The sequence below is a fragment of the Quercus suber genome, unplaced genomic scaffold, assembly GCF_002906115.3.
Source record: "Quercus suber isolate HL8 unplaced genomic scaffold, Cork oak 2.0 scaffold_334, whole genome shotgun sequence".
In the NCBI taxonomy this organism is placed as follows: Eukaryota; Viridiplantae; Streptophyta; class Magnoliopsida; order Fagales; family Fagaceae; genus Quercus; species Quercus suber.
The window spans coordinates 44,091-54,318 of record NW_027069787.1 but is presented as its reverse complement, the minus strand read 5'-3'; the positions used below and the strand labels follow the sequence as shown (position 1 = coordinate 54,318).

Genomic DNA, 10,228 nt, shown 5'->3' with positions numbered 1-10,228 from the left:
CTAATTAGATAGCATTGGCATACCCTTTTAAGAAAATCTACACTATTAGGGAAAAAGGGATATGGATCAACTGCAATAGTTGGGGGCGTGAGCTATTATGCAATTACCACATATGTGATTTATAAGTTTATTTGTAATTTGCTTTTACTTTTTTACCTTTTACTATTTTACTCTATTAACTTTTACACTTTTACATCTCATTCTCAAAAAAAAAAAAAAAAAAAAAAACTTTTACATCTCATATGAGTTACAGTAATAACTTCTTGGACCCACAGCTCATTAAATATATATATATATATATATAGAGGCAAAAATACAAACCGCATTATTTAATAAAATGATACATAGTTTATCTTTCCTGTAGTAACCACCATAAAATGATATATAGTATTTTACTTTGAGTGGAGTTTATGGTGTGCCTTTGTAGTAGAATTACTTTCCCTCTCTCTTGTGTATGTGTGTTTGTTTTTTTTTTAAAAAAAAAGTGATTACTTAATATTGTATAAGAGAGTGTGTTATATGTAAAATAACTTGCTCCACCCACTCTTAAAACTTATTATAACTTTTGAATGGAGTTTTTGGTGTGCCTTTGTATGATAACCATTTTCCCTCTCCATTTTGTGTGTGTTTGTTTCACAAAAAAATAAAATATATACAAACAAGCTTCATTATGAATTTATTAGTATGATTTTAAAACTTATCATCATCACTTGTCGAAATAATTTAAAAGATGTTGCTAAACTTTTGTGCCTACTTACTATTTACCGATATCAAGCAATGTAGAACATCAAGTGGTTAGTTGTTTCTTTGGATTTAATTTTTTCTTTGCTATTATTGGAATCTCCATCACATAAATGTTCATCTTCATCTCTTTATTGGCATACAAGTGATAACGTTATCATTTGAAAACCTTAGAGAGTTTCATTTGATTCGTCATGTTTATCTTTATCTTATTAAAGTAAATTTAGTTTACCAAAAAAATTAAAATATATTTAAAGTAATGCTAATAATATTAGCCACTACAAAATTTCACCAAGATAGAGATTTGAAAATATTTTTCGTCCTCCATATAAAATAAGTTGCTCAAGTGTGAATATATGATGAATTTTATAAGGGAAAAAAACCTACAAATGGTTAGGGATATAGAGTATCGACATCCAAATAAAAATTAAGTTCTTAATCATATTTTACATTTTATTTTATGATTGCAAGTCACTTTTACATTTGTAATTAATTGTTCCATAAAAAATGAGTAAATATATTTAGATGAAATGCATGTCTTATAGAGCTTGTATGATATGATCTAAAATGATGTGCAATTTGAATATATATATATATATATATATATATAATCACTTGCGTTACTGTGAGTATTATCCAACAGATTTTTTCTTCTAAAAGATCATGTCTTGACCAGTGTCTTGTTATGAGTTCTGTTTTGCTACATACTTTAAAAAATAAGGGCATTTAGCTACTTTCACCATCACTTTTATATAATTGTAATATGTTAAGCTATTTATAGTATCATAGGAGCAACTTACTACACAACATCGTTCTCCGGCGATGTTTTGTGTATGGATATTTGGTGAGAGTGTAAATATCATTTCGGAACCCGTTTCGATTTATTCTTTGGAATGGAATATTTCGATACTAGCCAATTTCGAGTACAATTTCGGAAACCGTTTCGGAATGACTGCTAATATATATTTATATATTATTATTACTATTATGTAAAATAATTAATTTAATATAGTTTTCTATTAAAATAAAATAGGATTTAAAAAAAAAAGCATTTATTTTATATTTTTTTGTAATAAGACTCACATTTTGGGTAATTATACATGTAGGGTCAGTTTTTGCGGCCCATGCCCAAGGAAGTATGGATTAGGAGCCCACCGAGCCCAAAACAATAAATTTTGTAGAGAGTGGGTGAAAGGGCTAAGCTAATAATGAAAATAACAGTATTAAACGGCAACACCAATGGGAGGATTCGAATTAATGTGTTCTTGGACTAATATGAGTGCTCTGTCCGAAGAGGTGCTTTTCATTGATAATCTAGGATTACAATTCCTGGAGCTACAATAATCAAATACCTCTCTTTTCCTTTTTCGCCTCCCCCCATCTTTTCTCCCTTTCTTCCTTTATATAGCGCTGCCTTCTTACATCTCCTCCGTCCACTTGTTCATCATCCAGGCACCCATTTGAGTGCAAGTCCCATCACCCCACTTTTAGCCGTATGTGAGTGGCGGTAGCTGAGAAAACACTGTTCAGGGGTCTTATCCACATAAATGCGGCCAGGAAGGTAGGTGCAGTGCATTAAATGTGGTGGTTGAAGTATGCCTCCTTGATATTTCTCTGTTCCCGTTATCTTCATGTGTGTCCGAGGTTCCTCTCCCTCTNAACCTAATTAGATCCAATAATTATTGGGTTTTAACTAAAAACCCATTGAGACTTATTTAACCCAAAAATATACACCTAAATTCAACCCAACTCTTTCCATAAAAAATTTTAAAAAAAAAAAAAAAAAAAAAAAAAAAACACCTACATCAGTAGGTGTAAAATTGTGCATAAATATACAAGAACTACAACAACTGTGCATATATGCATGGTTATTGTAGCTCTTCTATACATTATTTTAATAATTTCTAATTTCACTCATTTTTTTCTCTCTCTTCTCCATCTGCAAAACCAACACCCTTATCATCTGCTTCTTCCTCTGATACACACACTCCCACAGACAAAATAAAAAATCAACCACAGAAACCACAAAACCAAACACACCCACACACGGACACACCAACAGAGATAGAGAGAGTGGATTAGCGCTTGTGGTGGATCGGCGTACTTGGATCGGAGTTTCAGATTAGCGTGCTTGGATCTGCATGCTTGGATCGACGTTCTTCTTGTCGTGCTTGGATCAGAGTTTAGATCGGTGCTGTGCTTGGATCAGAGTGTAGCTATGTAAATAATTTTTTTAATAGTTTTAGATTGGCACTTGTGGTGGTTGATTGGCTAAACCCATAGTGTTCGGGCATGGTGGTCTAGGCTAGGTGAGATTCGGGTTTAGAGAACTAGAAAGAGTAGGGGTTTAATTTATGTGGGTTTCTGCCTTTGTGATGGTTATGTGATGTTCGGCCATGGCCATGAAGCTCTAGCCATGGAGGTTTAGCTTTGTGATAGTGTGTGCATGTGTGGAGGTAGGGGGTTTGGGATGAGAGAGGCCCAGATATTTAAGATGAGGGAGATATAGATATTAACGAAGAGGTATATAATAAAATAATAATAAAAATGATTATTTAAATAAACTGATGTGTATAATAGACCAACTGATGTGAGTGCTTTGTAAAAATGAGAGTGTAAAATAGAAAAAATAGGTTTTAGATGTGTAAATTTACAAAATTTTGCATCCACTGATGTAGATGCTCTAATCTGCTCAAATGCTACTTTTATCTTTCATTATTGCAGATTTCAGTCTTTCTCCATCATTTCATGCTTGAGCTCTTTTCTCCTCTTATTCTTATCTTCTTCGTCTTTTTTTTTTTTTTTCACAAGTCACACCACTTTTGCTTCATCTTGCTCTTCAATTTTATTTTCAATTTCTCTGTCAAAGTTGAGAGGGTCAGATAGTGAGAGATGAGAGAGAGACTAGGAGCTACAGGACACCGATTAAGTTCAAAAAGGGAAAATAAGAAGCCAAAATTCATACCGGCCGGAAAATAAATTTCGTCTGAAATTGGCCGGAATGCCCGGAACAGGCTGAAATGGGGCGAAATTTAATCCGAGATGAAATGGAGGGTATTGCCATTACCATTTACACACAGGTACGAGATATTTCAGCCATTTTGGCCGGAACGGAATTCATAATTGTAAAGTCTACCCTCGTGGGGTATATAAGTATTTCACGGCTTATTCCAATCATTTGTAAATGAGCTCCCTTCCGCTCCTAGTTCTGTGGCTTTGGGACTGATCTGGGGATTGCTTCTTTTTCTCCGAGGATCATCGGACCGAGCTCTACAGAGAGCTTTCCCCTACTATAGAATAATATTTCTTTTTTTCCCCTACATTTCTCTTCTTTCTTTGAATTGTCTTTCTAGTCCGATGATCGTCAATGTCATTAACGAGACTCGTGGAGTTATTAATAGGGATCGTCCTTGTTGGCCAATGGTCACACAACACATACGCTATTTGCACACATGGATGGAACTTAAGTCCTATACCTGAGATAACATAAACACATAATTTCTTTAATTTTTCTACATAATATATTCGATTCCCCCAATTTCATTCACCAATTTACAGGGGCTGGAGATATAATTTGGCCTAATGTTCATTGACACAAAAAAGAAAAAAATCAATTCTAGAGTCTAGACACAGACATTGTCCTCTGTTTAAGTTTTACTTCTAAACTAGCTGCCTTAATTAGCCCTTTGAGCGGCCTTACTCTTGTTTTGCGACTTTGTGAATCAAGAGAAAATTCTCACATGTAAATTTGTATCCCAGTAAACAAATTTTTGAAATCATCCGCATCACGAATTGGTCACCTAGCTTTAAAATAAAGGAGTATTTCACGTAAAGTTTTATTTTAAATTAAGGAGTCAAGTTCCGGACATCTAGGCTTGTGAATGGGCTCGAAAGTATTCACTTAAATATAATTGAAAAGGGAAAGATGGAACTCATGTGGGGTTGATAACTACAATTCTTATATTTTATATGAATTTAAAGTTTGAAAGTTTTATCGAATCTTGAGCATGTGATTTCCAGAGTTGAATATTTTGCATCATTTACTTGATAATTTTCTTTACTCATGTCATGAATGAACGTGCAATATATGTTACAAAATATAAGACTCCATCCATTTGTATAGTATATACTGAAGTCAACAATGTGAAAGATTAATGATCTCCTTTTCACCAAAATAAAAAATTGAAATAAACAATTTAAAACATACTTATATTTGTACTTAATTAATTAGGTGCACTTTTTTTTTTTTTTTTTTGTTGAGAAAAAGCATTGGGTTAAGATAGCTTAACACCAGTTAATTAATTCAATTACTCAAGTTGATTAATTAAGTTCAATTGCATGTAAATCGTGAAGGCACTAATAAATCACCAAAAATATGAAGTACAGCGGAAAATAAATTAGACACGGTGATTTGTAAACAAATGGGGAAAATCTTGCAAGACAAAAACTCTACTGGGTGATTTTAAAATCATCACTCCTAAGAATTCACTAATCAACAATCAAACAATTACAAGTATAAAGAATTTTACCAACTACCCTGGCCTATCTTGAAATACTAACTTACAGTTGAACTTTTACTTCAATACCCAATTGGATTTGATCTTATAGTAGCCTTCTTTCCCTTTGATGTACAAACCTCCAATTTGTGACTAACCCTTTGCATGGATTCCAATACGTGACTAATTCCAGCAATTTGAATAGATGTTGTTGATTACAAAGTTTTTCACTTCATCAACAATAAAGATCAGGAAATACTTGGTTACAAAATTCTATGGCGTACAAATGCAGTAATTTCTCACAGAGAAAATAAGTCTCTTAGTCTCTATATTCATGTGTGACGGCTCTTTAAATAAGCTTTATATATGTCTAGGGTTATGAGAAAAAGAAACCCTAAACAATTACACAAGCTTGGGCCAAATTTCAAATCTGGAAATTTTGAAATCGTAATTCTTGATAGATTAGCTACTGTCAAGCTATCTATCGAGCTTCACATTAAGTCTTGATAGCAGGCATCTGTCGAGTTATCTGTTGAGGTTTAATGAACAATTTTTCTTCACTTGTTTTTTGGACCAATCTTCATGTCTTTAATACTTGACTTGAACTACATGTTTTTTGAAGTACTAAATCCATTTTAGATCTTCCCAATTATAAGTAAAATGCATTTTGTCAAAGGATTAGCTAATTACAATAAAACATGACCTTAACATAAACCAAAAAAAAAAAAAATTGATACAAGAAACTATTATGCTCAAAATACCTTGGCTTTGCTTTGTGTGGGTGTGTGGGACATAGAAAAATGGGCATTAACAACGTCAAAAAAATAAAAATAAAAAAATAAAAAAATAAAAATAATACCACACCTCTTAACTTCAATTATGCTATATTCAAGTGGGTTCCCAATTGATCAACTAGTAAAGTTTCTTGTCATCGAATAAAGGAGTTAGGTTCAAATTCCACTTACATGTAAAACCAATTGGTGTCTTGGCCTAATAAATTAATATGAAACAAACACCAAAAGTTCAAATCCTATCATAATTATATAAAAAATAGAAATCTATTAGGTTAAGAGTTAGTTAATCCCCTGACAGTGTAACTTTTAAATGTGTTTGCAATCTATGCAAGCATGCTAAATCAAGTTGAAGACCATTTATTCAAGAATTTAAAGAAAAGCAAGTTTGTGAAGATTGGACTATCCTTCAATTAATCAAAGCTCAATTGCCCTTTGATCAAGAATCAAGGTTGATGTGTCATTAATTGTTGAGAGAGGCTATTGCCAAAAACCTCAGAGGGGAATCAACCAAGCTTATTTTCATACAACCTATGAGTACAAATAGAGAGATATTCAAGATGGTGTTGGTGTAATTGCGTGATCAAGTTGGAATCACATGAGCCTAGTGTTATTGCGGTCAATCAAATCTTCAAAAGTTTCTTGGAGTTGGTCGGAGGTTCTAGTCATGTAATGTGGGTAAATTATTTGTGCAACATCTATATAATTGAATAGTTCAGAGGTTTGAGTTTGTGGAAGGTTTTTATAGAAAGTCCATCTATTGAATAGAGTCAAAGATTATAAGTGTATAGGGCAAAAACAATCGAAAAAGGCTCAAGAAGGAAAAATGGGTTTTGGATGTGAGCTCACTACAACTAATTTGTAGAGATGAGAATAGCAAACCAACACTTAGGCTCCCTATCTAACGGGTTGAAGCCAGAGTAAAGGGTCCAAATGGAAAGAAGTACAATTTAACAAGTAGGATCCTTGTTGGTCTGCTAGGATCCTTCCTCCTTTTATAATGGTTTCCTTTTAATATTAATCCTTCCTCCCCTCTTTACCCACACTTGTTACTGTTGCTTCCCTTGGTTCTTGCTTCCCAACTAGGGGTGGGATTCATCTTGTCCACTTCGAGAGGTCCACATCCGAGGGACTTCCTCACGCGATTCAGGTCCTTATCCAAGCTCCTCTCCTGAGCCCTCTTGGGTTTACTCCATTTAACTAGGCTGTACATTCCTTAGACATTGTCCAACAAAGATGCTACTCTAGAATCTCTCTCCCCCCCCCCCCCAGTACGAGCTGAATTATGCCGGGGAAGGCACCAACTCAAAAGGGAAAACGGGAAAAAAAAAAATAAATATATATATATATTATATATATATAAAATCCATTCCTACATAATCTTAACCATTAACATAAGATATTATCCTATTTAGTGTTTGTTTGGAAATAGTTTATTTAGTTGAAATTGAAAACTTTTTACTACAAGTACTATAGATAAAACTAAAAGGTAGTTAAAATAGTATAGTGAGACTTATGAATAGCATCAAAAGTGCAATGAGACTCATGGATAATAGCAAAAATAAGCTAAACAGTAAAAAAAAAAAAAAAAAAAAAAACTAACATTTTTTATCATAGAACTGGCATGCTGCCATATAACAAGATGTTTACCCTTTAATACTCAAACCTTTTTTCCCCATGTGTTCATTTTTATCTCCTTTTTAATGGTTTAAGGTGTTTATTTCTCTGTTCTTTTTTATGCAGGTAAAATACTTGCAGATAGCTAAGAAGTCCAAGACGGACAATCCATATAGATGGGTGAGATATGTCACACAGGCGAATTCCTATGTTGCTCGGTTATGATCATAGTCTATTCTCCCCATAATTCTTCTTGTTCCTATGTTTACTTGCTCCATTTTCCTCTCACTAGTTCATTCCAATAAGAACTGCAGTTGAAAGAAATTTTTTTGTTTTCATGGTCCGTGAAATTTGATCCTTTCTATGCTATTTTTATTAAGCATTTACTTATATGGATCTCTGTTACTGCAATTTGGTAAAGTAGAACGAAGATATCTAGATGAAGCAGCTTTATTTCACATCTTTACTCAGGCCAAACAAAAAAACAGAGGAGAAAAAAGAGAGACCAAAAAAAAAAAAAAAAAAACCATCTAAACCTGAAGTCAGGGTTGAGTACAACAGCTAGACATCTCATGTTTTCATTTCCATTATTCGTAGTAAACAATTAATATTATGAGCAGATCCTAGTCATAGTCAGTAGTCACAGTAGCGAGGGCATCTATTGTCGAGGGAAGTAGGGAAATGGGGTATGGTAAGTGGCTTGCTGCAATTTTGTGTGGCAAATGGTAATACACAGTAGTTCCCCTCGGACAATGAAGTTTGGCTGGACTCTATTAGGGGAGTCAAACTCTGGCACTATAATGAAGAAACAAAGGTTTGAGGAATCAGAAGGCCCACTTCTTGAGGTTAGTAAATATATGCTAGGAACTTATATGTCAAAGTGACCAATTTGGGTTAGGGTAAAATGGGATCAGAGTTCTGCATAATTGAGCAGGCATGCTGATGCTGTTACTGCATAAATGATGAAGACGCATGCAATTTTGAAACATATTGGTGAATGAGGTTTTGATCCCCAAATAAATCTCTGATACGCTTATCTGCCGTGGATTAGGCATATATCCCTCTAAATTTAAGTATATTTGACAGGAACTGGATTCCATTTTATCGTGGCGGACTAATATTTTGGTTATCCTTGGAATAGGAGAAAACGAAAATGCTCTTAAGAAATTTGATTCCAAAAGGCTTATGAATTTAAATAGATATAGGAATATTCACTACTCTTTTAAGTGAAAAGATAATCAGGAAAAGCTCCATGGTTTTCAAACTCTGGATTTTCCTTGTCATGAAAATTTTGCAACTAATATTGTGTTGGGAATATGGTGCTAGTTACTTTTTCTGACAATGTTTTTTGGGCTATTCTCTAAAGTCTGAATGATGAATATATTCATACAAGTTTATATTGACTAAGTAATGGTGGCAGCAGGAATCTTTGCTTAAAAGGCATTAGATCTATTACAGATCCCCCAAAGATTTTTAAGTCTTTTGAGCAGCATAAACCGTCTAGATACTCGATATATCTCCTACAAAGGCATAATCTGCTATAGAAAGATATAAAAATAAAAAAATAAAAAATAAAAAACAAAAAACTTTATTTCGACACAGAAGGACTCTATGAGGGACAAAGTTAATGGAGCCATCGGGTGAAACTTTAAGCACAATTGAAAGTTGCTCAAGTCGTTTCATTCCATGTGCTCTAATCTTTATAAAAGAACCAACTACCATAATATCTCCGTCTTATGAAGTGACTAAAGCTCAAAAGCTTTCACTCAAGTCAGGAATCAATTGGTGTCGAAGTAGTTCAAATTTATTGCCAGGGAAAAAAATGGAGTAAGTGATTGCAAAATTATTACCTATTGTGTTCCTTAATCACTACTATGTTCCTTAAACAAATACTTTCATTGTCTCTCTCTTGTGATGTAGTATAAGTGTATAACATGTTTTCTTTACACGTATCTAACCTCTCACATGAGAATAGACCCCACACTTGTGAGACCCACCTCATGTGAGAGGGTGGATACATATAGCAAAAATATGATAAATTTTCTCCTGTTTTTGTGGTATTTTAGGTCTTTATTTTTGGTTTAGGTGTAAAATATTTATTGGGAAACGTATTTATCTTCTTCTTTTTTTCTTTTTTCTTTTTTTTTTTTCCAATTGTTTGGAACTTCCGAAAATTTTGCTCAAATTAAAATCATTTTACGTTGAAAAGAAAAACACTCTCTTTAGAATTAGACTTTACACTTCGGTGTGATCAATTAGTTTTGCTTTTGGGCATTAAAATCCTTGCTTTCTTGCTATTTAAAGAGCCAAAAGCTGGGGGAGGGGGAAAAGAATAAGGCAGGTTTGGTCTCCTTTTTCTTATCTTTCTCTGTGTTTGCTTCCTCTTCTTTTTCTTCTTTTTGGCTAAAATAGAAAAGCCCCTTCTTGAGTATCTTGATTGACAGTGACACTGTGCCATGAAAAAAATTTCCCCACCGCCTATCAAGCAACAACGCATAGTAATTACTAATTAGTATGTTTTGTACCAAATTGGCTATCCTAATCCTAATCATATATCCTCCCTTTTTTTTTTTTTTTTTTTTT

The 10,228-nt window shown here is 33.5% G+C and overlaps 1 protein-coding gene across 1 annotated transcript in view; it reads left to right on the top strand.

Annotated features, from left to right (window-relative positions):
- Positions 1 to 7,870, top strand: part of LOC136061607 (uncharacterized) — a 13,489-nt gene extending 5,619 nt beyond the window's left edge. Inside the window, exon 3 of the mRNA XM_065759592.1 lies at positions 7,772 to 7,870. Coding sequence (XP_065615664.1) covers positions 7,772 to 7,870 — 99 coding nt within the window. The remainder of the gene's footprint in view (positions 1 to 7,771) is intronic.
- The last annotated feature ends 2,358 nt before the right edge of the window (positions 7,871 to 10,228 follow it).